This window comes from Takifugu flavidus, chromosome 12 (assembly GCF_003711565.1).
Source record: "Takifugu flavidus isolate HTHZ2018 chromosome 12, ASM371156v2, whole genome shotgun sequence".
Classification (NCBI taxonomy): domain Eukaryota; kingdom Metazoa; phylum Chordata; class Actinopteri; order Tetraodontiformes; family Tetraodontidae; genus Takifugu; species Takifugu flavidus.
Genome location: NC_079531.1, coordinates 7,040,173 through 7,055,031, shown reverse-complemented (window position 1 = coordinate 7,055,031; position 14,859 = coordinate 7,040,173). Strand labels below are relative to the sequence as shown.

Here is a 14,859-nt window from a genome sequence, read left to right as displayed (position 1 = left end):
CGCGATCTATTAATAATTGTTTCGAAAGGATGCTGTTAGCGGCCTAAAAAAGATCGCGTTGCCATGTTTTCTATCAACAAGTTAGCGTTGGGTTTAATCCAAGTGTCAGTCAACGCCGTGACCATTTAATCCTAGTGGTTCCGCTTGGGTTGTTTTTATTTTGCAAGTTTTGGGGTTTTTATTTTTTATTATTATTATTATTATTATTATTATTTTTAGCTGAATTTGATTTAACCCAATTTCGAGATTTTATTCTGATTCCCTACAGCCATTAAAGCAAGCCCTTAAAATTGATTTCATACAAAGAATAACACTTTTAAACATCAAACTGCTGTAAGGTGACAGTGATCTCAAGGTGACAGTAAAGCTGTTATATTGCACCATCACTATAAAAAATACACCTTAATATATATTTTTTTATAATATTCCATAACTCTCTGAGTGTATGTAACCTGTAAATGCTGTATTTCTTTGACATCCAGTTACTCAAATGGCTGTCTTGGTTTTAGATTTCGTGTTTTTGAGCCTTTGTTTACTACTCAAGGACCTCCAGACTCTAGACAAAAAAATGAAAGAAAGAAAAAAGCAGCTCTGTCTGGGGGCTGTAATGTGCTTTGTTTTGATTTTCCCTGTCTCTTAGCATATTTTCGGGAAGCCACTAACATTTTGCCCATGCTCACATGGCCAAACCCTGTATTTCCTGTCTCGGTGCCCAAAATATTTATTACCAGGCAACGACAAGGCCTGTCCCACTTCAGAGCAGTTGTGTTTACACCCCTTCTGGCTGTGTGTCCACACAACATTGCATAACTCTCCCCACCTCACTGAAATATGATCCCTCTTTCTCGCTCTTGGGCCAACCAGAATGGCTCATAACCTCAGCTTTTTCCCTAACCACCCAAGAATGTCCTCCACTTTTCACTGTCTTCAACAGGAGCCTTGTGTGAGAGACAAACTCAAGCTGCACTTGCTTGGACTGGTTGTGTGTTTCGGAATTCTTGTGACTTTATGCAACTTTTGGCTGGAATCCTTAACTGTGTTATCTATTGCTTCTTCATCCACGTGACTGTTTAATAACACAACTTCTCGTCTAAACCCAGTAATTCCACTTTTGGCAGAGCTGCCCTACATGTGTGGACTGTGGACTTCATAATGAAACTGAGGTGAATTTAAAGCAAAAACTGGGCTCTCCGTCCAGATCGACCCTAGCCTTGAACTCAGGACACCCCCTTTACTTAGTTACAAGTCACACAGAGGGCCTCGTGACTCGCCACATTGATTGATGGCATCTGCACTTAATCTGGTTGACAAATCAAGAACTTTATTCGCCCCACGTGGAAGGTTGCTGGTGCCAGGCGTGGAAAGGAGATGTAGCCAGATGTAGCGCTCAGCAACACTAATTAATAAGGCGTGAGAAGACAATAACAGAATAAAAGAAAAGTTCAACTCAGCAGTTGGAGGCCACATGGGGAATCCCAGCACATCTGGCCACGTGCACGTTTTCAAGCCTGTATCTGTCTGTATTTATGTAACGCTTGGTGATGATAGAACAGAAACAGAGGGCAGCGGGTCCAATTTTTCTTTTTCTTTTCTTGCGGGTTGGGGGCTAAAAAAGAACTCCTTTGAAAGAAGAGCCAGGGAAGTAAACAGTCAGGATACAAACCTCATCCATTTTTCTCTGTGAAGCTTTGTCCTGACAGGATGGTGGAGTTACAGCTCAGGTGTGTAAATGTCATTATCAGTCCGTCCTGATGTAACGGATCACCTCCTCACGTTGTCCCGGCGGAGGAGCCAAGGAACCTCATCGTCTCACCCCCGCAGTTTCTAAGAATCTATCTCATGAGCCATTAATCAACATGGTCTTGGCCAAGGAAACGTTGCATGGAAGCCAGAGAAGTGTGTGGTAATGCAGTCTACATACAAGCCACAAACTCGCAAGAGGTTCCTGCCTGCAGGGGGCGCCTGTTCAAAAGATGATGCATCTCCTTGATCCAAGAAATCCAAGCGTGAACATAATTCACATCTAGTCAAGTTATATCAGCACATTTGAATCTACCCAGTGTTTAAGTAGTTACGTTGTAATAATTGTCAAATGGAAGTAAAGGGGTTGAGTTATAAATGCCTCTTGGGTCATCAATGAGCTTTAAACTGAACTGGTTAAAAGAATGCAATCACCTGAACTGTGTGCCAAAAAGAATTCAAAGAATGACGCCGCATATTCTTCCTTTTAGTGGCTACTCAGATGCTGTGACCATATAGTTCTGACCATATTTCGTGTCAGCCTCACACAACGACCGCACAAAACATTTCCTGGAAGGATTAGATGGCCTGGATGCTCCGAGTCCTACTTCAAGACATTCCAGTTTTCTTGTTCCTTGATTCCACATGCTTTTTCTCTTGTTTATTCTAATGCTCTCATGTTTATGTGGTAGAATTCTTGTGGCACTCCAGTTGAATAGCAAGCTTGTGTTTAGACAGGAGCGCTCTCTCTCTCTCTCTGAATCACAACACACACACACACACACACACACACACACACGCAAACACAAAGATAAGAATTTACTGTGAAGAAGGAAACCCATTCATGCATGCACATTCAAATGTGCATGCGTCACGGCATCAGTTGTGAGCTTTTGTGAAACTAAAAAAAAATCCTCTCACGTCATCCGGTTTCAGAACGGAGCTGCATCAGGCCTCTTACACTAATTCCATCTGGAGTTAAGTGAGGCTACGGTTGACCGTGACATACCTGACCCATTGCAAATGAGCTATTATGGCATTAAAGTGCAAACTGTGTAGACCAGTTTGTGTGGCAGAGGTGCGTGGTGCTGGTTTGAAACTGCAATTAGGGATAATCTAATTTACATTTTTGGGCTCTTACACAGCATGTGGCCAACTTTGCTTGTCCCTAAATAACCGTGTTGGCGCTCACTCACAGCTCCGGGAGCATCCGCCTTTATTTCTGTTGCAAGCGCAGCCATAAACGTCAGCATCGGGGTGCAGAGAGCCCTTTTGTATCATGCACTGCATGGGAGTCGGATGCCTAAAGTTAAATGGAATCAGTGGGTTTGGTTGCTCCACAGCTCACCGTGACTCAGTCACAAGCAGCGCGTCAAACCTAGCCTACTTTTAACAGGCTCCCTGCCAGTCACAGAGGCAAGGTGCCAGAAAGAGGAAGAGGCTGAGGGCGAGGAAGATGAGGGGCTCTTTAGTTACAGGCGGTTATGAAACAAGAGTTTGAAGCACCGACTGATTCTCTGAACTCCAACATTTCCTCCCCACGCTCACAGACTTTAATTAGGTATTGACGGCATGAACAGATGCCATGTGCCGTACATCCTTTCAGTGATGAACATGCACAACCAACCAAAAACCCAGTCTTTAAAGGCTGGAATCCATCTGGGTTTTCTGTCCTACCGGGTAGATAACACGTTCACCTGAGACCCCTCTTCCATTGGTAAGTGGTTTCTGCCTGGTAGGAAGGAAACCCGGTTGGAGCAGCGCCATTGAGGACTGGGTTTGGACATGTTAGCGGCCCCTGAAAGTGTTGACAGAATCGATACATCGGTAAAGGTCACAATACAAAAGGGTTTTTTACTGATTTGTGACATATCATCTTATATAATATTAAAGGAATAAAGAAAGGATTAAATAACGTGGGGAAAAAGTCCAAATTAAGGTGAAAATAAAAGGACGTACTCACGAAATCTGAGGTCGAAGAGTTCGGTAGCCGTGGCCAGTCATGATCCCACATGTTGGAACAACGCAGAAGTAACATCAATCGTGCAGAAGTGTAATGATCAAACAAAGACATGAACAGCTTCATTTTTAAATATATGTGTTTTTAAAACGTACGGTCACTTGCACCTGTTTTCCTGCCGGTAGTAGGTGGTGTGGAAGTGGAGCTGCTTCAACCCTCCTTCAACTCAGGCGGATCTTGAAGTCGCTCCTGGTTGATGTGACGCTTGTTCCCATAAACCCATTTTATGAAGCTCTCAAGACATAACGCCTGAGCTATTGCTGCTCCCGAACTACTTACGTCTCGCGATAATTGCATTGTACTCGGCTGTTGAGTTCATCGGGAAACATTTACGCCGGTAATTCTCAGTTGGTCTGGCCTTTAGACTTAAAATGCCTTTCAAGGGTTTGTGTTCCTCAATCGCTGCAGACTTGTATGTCCACAACATGATGAACAAACATTTTTGAGTTAGAAATGCATAAATGTCTTGTGACAGTTGGAGCATAGAACTGCTACAGTCTGTAAAATGTAAAATATTATTGAGAAATGGCTGCACTATTTATCTACTTAGTCATCTTCCACCTGGACGAGGAGAGCCTGCCAACTTCATTATTCCCCCACTCGTTCCTCACCCTCCGCTTCTCTCTGGGAGGCTTTGTTTCAGCTTCTTTTCCTCGGCACCCCCCCGACCCCCCCTCCTCTCTTCCTTACATAAAGGCTGTCCTATTTTTCAGGGACCAGCAAGTAAGAGGAATAAAGGGAGTGAGTGGGCTTGGAAAAGGGGACTGATGGAGGGTTGGAGCCAATGAAGAGAAAGGGAGAAACAAAAAAATGGATGAGCAGGTAGAGGGCTATGAGTGTGCATCCCCGTCATCACCCCCCCCCCCCCCACACACACACACACACCTTGCAGACCTTATGTGCCCACACAACAATCTCAAGCCCTCGCTCTCTCGTCACACCGTCCACCTGTGCACGGCCGCGGCCATGTGCGCTTCTGTGCGACTCTTTGATGTCATTTCCTCTGAGGTTCGGCCGTCTGATCTCGCTGCTCTCCGACACTCCCTCAATGATGAGAGCATCTTTCTGAGCCTTCAGGGACGCTCCTTGCTTTATCCCAGATCATGCTCGCGCGCTAATCCCCATCCTCCCTCTCTGTGTTGATCAACGGTTGGGATATCTCAACATTAACACACCCTGGCGACGGTCTGGTGGATTCTGACGTACTTGGCGTTGCACAGCCGCTCGGCTCCTTGAAGGATAAGAAGGGATTTTGTGATCATTTCTGACTGGGGAAAAAAAGGAAAACTAGAATATTACACTGAGAAGTATTCAGCCCAATAGACACTTGGAGCCTTTGACATGTCTCTAGACCTTGATTGTCCCTTTGTGGTCATGGTCTGGACAGATACTCTCTCACTGGTCAAAAAGACGGCCTCCACCAAGGCAGGTTGGCATTGCGGCCTGGGGGAGAAGGTCTGGGTAAAAAAATGTGACCAAGAACCCTGTGGTCACCAAGGCTGAGCTCCAGAGGTCATAAGTGTTTTAGAAGGTCAAACGTCAGCACATCACCAGTCTGAGATTTATTTTTAGCAAGTCTCAACACAAAATTCAGCCACTTGCAGGTTTATAGTGACCCCCCATCAGCTCTGGAATATGGTTTCGTCAGTCTTTGAATCAAACGATGTTTTTGGGTTTTGTTTACGTACAATATATTCTGTCGCTTGCAGCCACATATTATGTTAAAAGTGAAAAATAAAACGAACCACACTGCGAGGTAACTGCTGCCTGACTCATGAGTAGGACACTGGTGCTCGGGGCAGTCGAGTTACCACCACCACCGTCTGACGGCATCGGTTTGACGTTCGCGCTTGCTCAGGTTCCCGCGGGATTTGCGCCACTTATTAGCTGGACTAATGGCGAGCGCGTTTTGGTGCGCAAAGGTCGTTTTTACGAGTTTATAATGTGTTTATATATACGAGTTTATATTTTTAACGACTTGATGGTTCAGGTGGCCTTCTGAGGTCTCGACCAGCTCTCCTGCCTGACCGGGTGCAACCGGAAAGAATTTTTGCATTGTTAAAGCGTGTTTTGCCGCCTCCAGCCATACGCACGCAATGAGTTTATTTAGAGAAAAGCAACAGTGGTGTCACATTAAACTAAAGTGCATTTTTTATGTTAGAGTATGAGACACACTGACAGTTACAGTCGGGGGTGTCAGTGAGGTGACACTGTCCTTCACCTCGCCACAACAGAGCTGTTGTTTTTTTTAATAGCCCCCACGGTGCTGCACCGATGATTAAATGGGAGAAATTTAACACCGATCTAAATCCTGCTGCTTCCCTGTCAAATCATCCACCGTCAGTCAGGACGTGTTAATAAATAAGCACAATAAATACACCCCACGTCCCACGACAACGCACACTCCCATCTTTAAATATCCCAGCTCTGACGACTGAGACGGCGCTGCTCATCAAATTTATGCGTGAGCAAGCCCGGGCTAAATCTGCAGGCAGAGCGCTGACTTACGCAACCCTCCTGGTCCCCTTCTGTCTGCACAATGGCTTCAAATCTCACTGATCTCCAACCAGCCCAGCCCTCCCCAGATCTCCCACTCCCACACTAAATACTACAACTCCGCTGCTATTCTTGGACCAGCCCCCGCCTCTGTGCCACTGAAATACCAGCACCTCCAAGAACAGACGCCGAGCTGTCAGAGCATCATCGCGTCCCACCGGACAGCTGGGGAGGGGCTGGGGGGAAGGGGGGTGCAGCAGGAGGATGGATGAGCAGAGCCTCTGTGGACGACAGAGACAGAAGAGAGTCATGGACCAAAGTTCCTGGATCAGTTACAAAGCGCTTTCCTTGCCTCTTATCTGATGGTGTTTGTTGACGTGTGCTGTTGATCCACACCTTTTACGCAACGACAGATTTAATCCGCTTTATTTATGAAGCTATAAAAAAAATCACACCGTTGTCGTGAATATGAGGCTTTCCAAAAGAGCAGGAAACCTGTAAAAAGGAAAGAACTGCCATTTAAAGATAAGCAGGTCAGGTGTCGGGTCAGGTCTCTCCTGCATTGAATGTAACAGATATACGAATGGTGAACAGCTGCCCCATTTGTGTGCCTTCAGAAATGATTTCAAACCAAAATTAGGTGGATTTTTATCTTATTTGCTCTTTCCCTCTTGGTCTTTCAGAAGGGTCAATATTTTCTACTTTATTAGAACGTTTGTTCAACGCAACCACACGGATCATGATTGTTCCACTGCTAATGATTTAAACCCAAAGGATAGAAAAAAGATTTTATCCGACCCAATATTCCTTAAACATGTTTTTCCTCCTAAAGTGACTCCAAATTATTTAATATTCCGACCTTCAGGATCATGCTGTTCGCCCTCTAGCGGCGTGTAGCAGTAACACATTTCCCCCCTCAACCTTTGATGCTCCTTTAGACTTGGGACAAATTATACTGGGATATTTCATTTAAAATTGTTATTGATGTTTTACTTCATATATGCTGCTATGTTTCTTTCAGGGACAGTTTTAAAATTACAGCAGGTAAGATTTTTAATAGTTTAGATGAGGCAGTGTCCACAGACGGTGTCGTATTTCCATCATTACCCTTTGCTTTCATTCACATCAGAAGTTCATTTATCTTTATATTGAGAACACACCAATATGATTCAAGATGGAAAGTAACATGCATTTTATTGTGAATGTGACACTAGGTGAGCATCCAATTACACCAGTGTCCAGTGAGACACAGACATTAAATGATAGATGATGATGATGATGATGATGATGATGATGATGAGAGCTGAGAGGAAGATGAGGGCCATCTCTTCACTGTCCCTCCTCTTCACTCTATCACAATATAGATCTAACCAGTTGCCGGGGACAACCTGTGTGTAGCCTACTCACCTAACACCGGAGGAAGTGCTATTATTAGTCCCATGTGTACAAAGGGTGCGTGTGTGCACATGTGTGTCTATGCATGTGTGTGCATGCACGGGTGCCAAGCATACAAGCATCTGTGTGCAGCCTTAGTGCAATAAAAAGGAGGTGGATGCAGATTGGGAGACTTTTTCTGGAGAGAACAAGGAGGGGGAGTCAGAGAGAGGGATGGAGGGATGGAGGGAACGTAGTGGTGGAGGGGGCGAGCGAGTTGACGCTGCGCATGGCGTCACTGCGATAAGAATAGAGATGGTACATGTAGCGATGCTGAGACATCAGCCTCACACCCTCAGTGGGGCAGGCAGCACTCACTCTGTGTGTGTGTGTGTGTGCATTTGTGTGTGTATTTGTGTGTGTTCCAATATTACACATGGTCTGCCGTATGATGAAATTTCAATACCTTAAAAAGAAATTCTGAGAAATTAAATGAAGTTTGAGCATATAGAATCCCTTTGAGAAGGTGAGTAAGTAAAATAAACTTTGACCTTTCAGTAAAAACACATTTAAACTATCACACATTGCATTATGTGGTCATCATTTATAGGATTCTATATATAATGAGAGTGTGTCAGAATTCATAAGGGGCACTTTGCAGCCACAGAGCATTAAAATGTTAATGCAGCCCAAAGATAAAAGACTAAAACAAAGAGGAACTGGTGCGGACAGTTTACATTTCCAGCAGCAGAAAGTCAGGAAGCATCTTCACACTGTGAGGAACTGATGCAGCCACTGGACAGAGACAGAAAAAGAAGGAAAGAGTCAAAAACCTGACACCACGAAGTGAGTGAGTGAGTGAGTGGAACTTACAAAGTTGATCCCTCTGTCTTTCACCTCCCGACTGGTCTCTGATTCATACAGAGCTAGAGTGCAGAGGTGAGAAAATGACTACAAAAGTTGCAGATAGCTTTAGATTTTAATCATTCTAAGGAGCGCAGCAGTGCGCAGGTTACCAAAGAGTCTGCGCAGCCGGGTGACACATGAGACAAAGCTGTGGAAGGGCGCGTGCAGGGCTCCAGAAGCAAAGCGCTCAGACAACAGCTCAACTATCTTCCTGTCGCACTGCATCCCTGGACAGGCAGAAGGACAGATGGAGGTCAGAGGTCAACCGGGCAGCAGGTAACCCGTGCAGGACGCGTGCGTACCGACGGCTTCAAGGGCTGCGCTGAGCTCAAAGGGGCTCATGGTGCCCGACGAGTCCTCGTCAAACTGGAAGAAAATGGCCTGGGAAAGGACGATATGTTAGAATAAGACAGTGAAAGGTGAACTTTAATTTCATGTTGATCCAAATCATTTCCCCCGCTGCCTTCTCCTACCTGCAGTTGGCGCAGGGTGGTCAGCAAGGTTTCTGCTTGTTTACGGCTCAGACTGGCGCGTCCTTTCGTCTGCCAGCACAAGTTAAGGAATTCCAAAGAACAGGATAAAACATGTATCTCCACCTCTGCCAGTTAAATTAACTCGACTCATGTGACTCTAGAACTTTAAATCAAAACAAGTCAATCAATTTTAAAAAAAAAAAAGAAAAAAAAAGAGGACAAATGGATACATCCTCGCCAAAGATGAGCTGTCGGCAGGTCTCCAGTGGCAGATGGTAATCTTTGTCCAGAGCTGTGATGACACATACAGTGACATGCTGATGCAAAGATCTCTCGAGACATTTAAGTTGAGGGCAAAGACAAAGATTAGACGTTTTTATTAAAACAGCAGAAGAGTCTCTGACTGTTGACCTCTTGGCTCCTCCGTTCCAACCTTTCAGGCTCTAAGTTTGCTCTGCTTCCCCCTAGTGGTAAATGTGGTTACCGCAAGCTAGAGTTGACTGGATGATTCTTCTTTTATTTCCACATAAAATATGAAATGTTTAATGAAAAGAACCTGAGTTGAACAGCTCCATGAGCTCCTTAGCATTCACTCTATCATCCTGCGAGGGAAGCAAAAGACATTTTGTTTCAATTCAGACTTCAAATATACACTTTTAGGAGAAGATGAGAAATTCTTACCGGACCGGCCGCCTCATCAAACGTCTTTTGAACTCTCATTTGATCATCAGGTGAGACAGGAGCTGCCATAACCTATTTGACACCCAAACCAATATGGTTTTTAATTGCTCCTGGGGTCATTAAAAAAAACATTTCTGAACTGAACTCACTGGCAGGAAGTCAAAGGAGCAGCTAAAGTCATTTTTCCTGAAACACAAAGCTCACATTATATCTGAAATGATAGAGTTTAAGTCCTAAACATGCATCTCAAACATGTGAATCTGAAGGAAGGGCATGATGTGGGGAGATTCTACACTTAAACTTTAGACATAATCGCTCATCCATCGGGGGTAAAATTGTTCACTCTCACTCCCGGGCCTTGGAAAAAGACTCTTACCCCAAAGTGTTTCCAGTCTTGGAAAAAATGCGGACAAAGAATTCCCCGGACTGATTGGGTCTGTAGGTGGAGGCCACCACGATGTATCTCCCTGGGTCCAGAAGCAGCTTCCGCCAAACACCTCTGAGAATTAGATCATTCGTCATCAAATTTATAAACATTCAAAATCAGTTTTATCCTTCCCAAAATAAAAATTCTGCAGAAAATTCATTGAAAAAGCACATGAGTGTAAAATGCCTTTTACCTCTGAGCTCTATACTTCCCAGATCGGCCCACGGGACTATTTTTCATGAAGAAGCTGCGAGTCAGACACGCACTCTGGAACTGAACGCACGGCAACATGGTCCAAATTTAAGAAATGCGCTTTCTATAACATAAAAGGTAGGAAGCTGCTGATGAGCTGACACTCACGTCAGAAGGAACCTGTAAAAAAGGGGTGACACAAGTGTACAGTAGGTGAGAGTCTGTTCGGAACCAAAGTGATCTTGTTCTGACAGCGAGGGGGGGCGGAGCGGCGACCTTGTAGACGTGGAAGGCTATGTAGAGGAAGTGGACCTTGTCCCTCTGCCGGCGGTTCTTCTGCAGCAGCTCCACCAGCACGGTGCAGCGTTTGGACTTCTGCTTCCGTTTCTCGGCTCTCTCCTCCTTTGCAGTCTCCTCGTCGCTGTCGTCTCCGTCGACCTCCTCGTCCTCCTCGTCCTCCTCGTCCTCCTCGTCCTCCTCGTCTTCTTCATCGCCGTCATCCGGTTGGTCCCCCTCTCTGAGCACCAGCTGGAACTGGGGGTTCTTCCAAAATGACCCTAAAGCAAAGGAGAGAGTGAGGCACAGGTCGAGCTTGAATGCGGAGTAGAGAGTCTGAAACGCACGTTTGTATTTGCGGCTGCCGCCGGCGGAGCTCCCCGGGACCCAGAATCCTTCATGTTCGCTGATAGTCCAGGTGGAGGAGGGGGGAGGGACGGGAGAGGCCGGCGGATTTTCCTCTGTCAGAGTGTCGGGATTCACGCTGCAGAGCTCCACCACGTCAAAGAGCCTGGAGAGATCCTCAACGCTGATCCTAGCAGAGACAGCAGGGGCCAGAAAGCCCACACAGGTGATCTGCTGTCAGTGCAGATGTGGGAGAAGCTTTGGAGCACCACCAAAACAACCAAATTATAAGAACTGGCATTTGTTTCCTTTAATTGCATGTCGTGTACAACATAGCAACCAGATGAAATGAAGGCTCTCTCACCAGAACTCTCCATCTTCTTTCTTTATTAGTTCAATCTTTTCCTTCTCGGCTTCGTCCACATCGTCCCACTCTTTGGCTCTGCGCGCACACACCCACATCTTCGTCAGTCAGCTTGTTCTTACAGCGTTGCATTAGCAACAGGCTTCCTCACTTGTCGCTCCATGGTCCTCTGTACTCCACAAAGCCCCAGGGGTTCCTCAGCCTCAGCAGCAAAGTCTCAACCGAAGCGTTCAGCACCTGAAATGCAAAGACGGCAAAAACGATGGCAAAATCCTGCGCCTGCGAATCACCACCAGAATTAAACCCTTTCATGGGAGAGACAACGGCTGCCGAGTTGAAATCATCTGGTCGCCGTTTGCTGCGCTATAGCACTGACCTTTACGGTGTCGGTGATGGCGTAAGCGTGGCCCTTTATCAGACCCTCTCCTGTCACTTTACCCACCTCCTGGTAGCTGCCAGCCTGTGACGACAGAGAAACATGGCAATCAACCTCTACTGGCATCTGTGTGTGTGTGTGTGTGTGTTTGTACCTCTATGAAACAGCTCAGCAGGCTGCCTCGAGTCAGGGCGGCTGTCAGAGACCTCCACAGGACCCGTGGCGTGCGAGAAGACACCCTGGTGGAGTAGGCGATGCCTCCTGTGAAATCCTCCATCCCCTCCGATATGTTCCCTCCCTTCAGGCTGCCGTAGCATCCGATTAACCTACATAGGAGCGCTGCAGTAAATCCTCTCCCGTAACGGTGGATTATTCGCGACATCCATGTAAATGCGCACGGCCGTAAGAAAGCAGTGGGCGTCCTCAGACATTACAACCTAGAAACATATGCTAATAGTGGCGACTGACTTGGCATAGGCCTTCTCCACCAGGGCGCTCCAGTACTCGTTGCAAGTGTGAGAGTAGCTGAAGAGCAGACGTCCTCCGCGTACTGGCAGCCTGTCATCGACAACCACCTCCACCCACTCACCATACTGCCAGAACTGTACAGACGACACCCAGGGAGAGAGAGACAAAGATGGACAGAGAGAGAGAGGAAGAAACATACCACAGAGGAAGAGATAAAGCACTTCACCTAACCAGGGAAATCTAAAATTCACTTTATCCTGACTGTGAGCCCAAATATATGTTTCTTAAGGTCATGAGGTCATCACATGCACATACATCCTCTTGCAGAATGAAGGTTGAATACTTTATATGCTCTATTTAGTTCAGTCCATGTTTTCTGTAATGTTTTTATTTCCTCTAGCGACCTTCTTGAAAAGAGCTCAGGAAACATTACAATGTTTAAGCCAGAATTGGCGAGTGTTGCACAAACCGCTGCGCTTGCCGAGGCTACAGTCCCGTTAGTTATGTAGAGTCGCTAACAGAGGCACTGAAACAAAGTCGAAGGTGCTGGAACAACAATATTAACAAGTACAAAGAGAAAATATAGAAGCTCACATTAGCATGAATGCTATCGCCATAGCGATCAAATCCCTCCTCATCTCCACTTAAATCATTTAAAAGAACAAATAAAGAGTGGATTTGTTTATTAAGTGCATTAATACATTCAAATGAAAGTACAAATAGCCACAGGTCTACATTTATGAATTTAAATCGACAGTCAGGTGATTTAAAACGGGATTTTTCTGAGGCGACAAGCAGCTGTTTAAATACATTACTACATTGCAGAAAGCCTACAGCTAGTGGCCAAGAACAGGCCAGAACTGGCCTTTCATACCAGCACCGTGTGCCTGTTGAGGTTTGTCCCAGTGGGAGTCACTACCTGCGTGTCTGGGCCGCTCTCCCATGCTAACATCAGCCTGACGGAGCAGCATCAGCTGCCTCTCGTCCGCCCCGCCTGCCGACTCCTGTCACAGCTCGCAAGAGGTCAAATCCCACGGGTGGAAAAAAAATTAATTACAGTCGTGTAAAATGACCTCCGTGTCCGCTTCAACCTGGTTTATGTGCGCACTAATCCATCGATCCGGGTGTCAGAGGTAAAGAAACAGGCTCACGTTGACACCGAAGAGAAAGACCACCTGATGTTGCGAGTGGAAATACAATATCCTCTGGGCCTAAAGTAGCTTATACTGTAATAAAAATGAATAAAAATTAATAAAAGCAACTTGTTTTCTCCCGCCTTCCCCCTGTCTGCGGTTTCAAATTATTGACAATTCCAATAAACATGGTGGCCTGTAATGAGTACAGGACGTGACCCGACTGCTTGGCCCACCCTAAAGCGCAGGGCAAGAATCAGAATCCTCCCCTAGGAGAGGTATCCTGACTGAGGTTAGTTTTAGGGCCTTTGCACGAATCGGCTCCGGCTGGAGGCTTCTTGATCAGTTCTTGTGGTCCCAAACCTGCTGCAGCAACGCCTTCAATAAGGAACCCATCTCAGCCACAGAGACTCACCCGAAAATAAAAGATGCCAGCATACGACTGGGACAGGCTCTGGCCCGGCGGCACCACCTTCACAAACAGGGTGGGGTGCATGGTCAGGCAGGACAGGGCGGCCAGCAGCCAACAGTTGCCTGACCGAGACACAAAAAGCCAATATGGTTCGAGTTTATTGAGGAATGTAGCTGGTTGCCAAGCCGGATAAAGGGGGGGGGGGGGGGGGGGGGGGGACTCACCCAGTTGGCCCTGGCAGATGTCAGTGGTTCCAGTGGTTCCCTCCACGAACACAGCGTTCTTACCGATTTCCTGCAGAAACGGGACAAGACATACATAATGCTTTTTATTGATTTAATGCCAAAGAAAAATGACCAAAAGAAACCAAAAGATCACAGTGGGATCCTTTTGAAATTTGAGTCACATGCAGGTGACCTTAAAGGAGGGATTAGACAACACATTGTTCCTGATCTGGGGATGTGGCCCTCAGTCCAGCTCCTCAGGTGAGCCACACCTGCGTGAATCACCGTCAAACCCGCAGAGTTGTCAGAAAACATCGCACCTTTGTCACGTTGTTTCCAAAGTCAAACCGGAAGTGACTCATCTCACCTTAAACGACGCCGCCTGGTCCACATGACAAACTTTTCTCGACAGTTCTAAGTGCATGATGGGGAACCAACCTTGGGGCGCAGCCACTTTATGGCGTTCTTTGGATCCGGATCCTCCGGCATGCCGATGGACTTCTGCTCAGCTGGAAAAGCCGGATCATCGAACAGCTCTCCTGACTTCACACACGCTTCCAGGAGCTTCTTGAAGTCCTGATCTTTAAACCTGACAGGGTTCTCGATGGAACCCAGTCCAGGGGTCTCCTCGCCGGTCCCCATTGCGTCGATGGGCGAATGTCTCACCCCAGACAACAACGTGCGCACAGCCGATGCTTAAATAGGCTAATACACGCACACACCCACCCCGTTTGGCAGTAGCCCCGCAGGGAGCGCCTCCCCGGTTCTGCAGCCCGAAAAAGGCGTGTGGAGCGCCGGGAGGGCCACGCAGAACCGGAGTTCAACTAATGACACGGTGCCACCAGCAACTTTGATCTTGACATATTTACTGCCCATTAAACGCCATAATCGCGCAGAAAAAGGTCATGAAGTGATGATAATTGGCCATTTCTGCAGCCATGGCCGCAAACAC

At 46.5% G+C, this 14,859-nt stretch overlaps 1 protein-coding gene across 1 annotated transcript; it reads right to left on the bottom strand.

The window, feature by feature from the left end:
- Positions 1–7,424: 7,424 nt before the first annotated feature.
- Positions 7,425–14,850, bottom strand: capn12 (calpain 12). Its single transcript, XM_057050125.1, has 21 exons — positions 14,346–14,850; positions 13,908–13,977; positions 13,687–13,805; positions 12,139–12,272; positions 11,825–11,996; positions 11,671–11,754; positions 11,446–11,531; positions 11,295–11,372; positions 10,933–11,120; positions 10,562–10,866; positions 10,311–10,384; positions 10,067–10,189; positions 9,840–9,876; positions 9,691–9,762; positions 9,566–9,611; positions 9,240–9,301; positions 9,010–9,078; positions 8,839–8,917; positions 8,647–8,763; positions 8,504–8,556; positions 7,425–8,425 (listed from the first exon to the last, which is right to left on the bottom strand). Exons 1-21 carry the CDS (start codon positions 14,547–14,549, stop codon positions 8,399–8,401), a joined length of 2,199 nt encoding a protein of 732 aa, XP_056906105.1. The 5' UTR covers positions 14,550–14,850; the 3' UTR covers positions 7,425–8,398.
- Between the last annotated feature and the right edge of the window lie 9 nt (positions 14,851–14,859).

Bases quoted from the DNA above. Each gene is read 5' to 3' on its own strand.
- capn12 (XM_057050125.1), bottom strand. From the start codon at position 14,549: ATGGGGACCGGCGAGGAGACCCCTGGACTGGGTTCCATCGAGAACCCT. The intron at 11,532-11,670 runs GTCAGTGCTATA...TTTGCATTTCAG, and splicing joins CCATCACCGACACCGTAAAG to GTGCTGAACGCTTCGGTTGA. The intron at 10,385-10,561 runs GTCAGAACAAGA...GTTCAGTTCCAG, and splicing joins CCGCTCCGCCCCCCCTCGCT to AGTGCGTGTCTGACTCGCAG.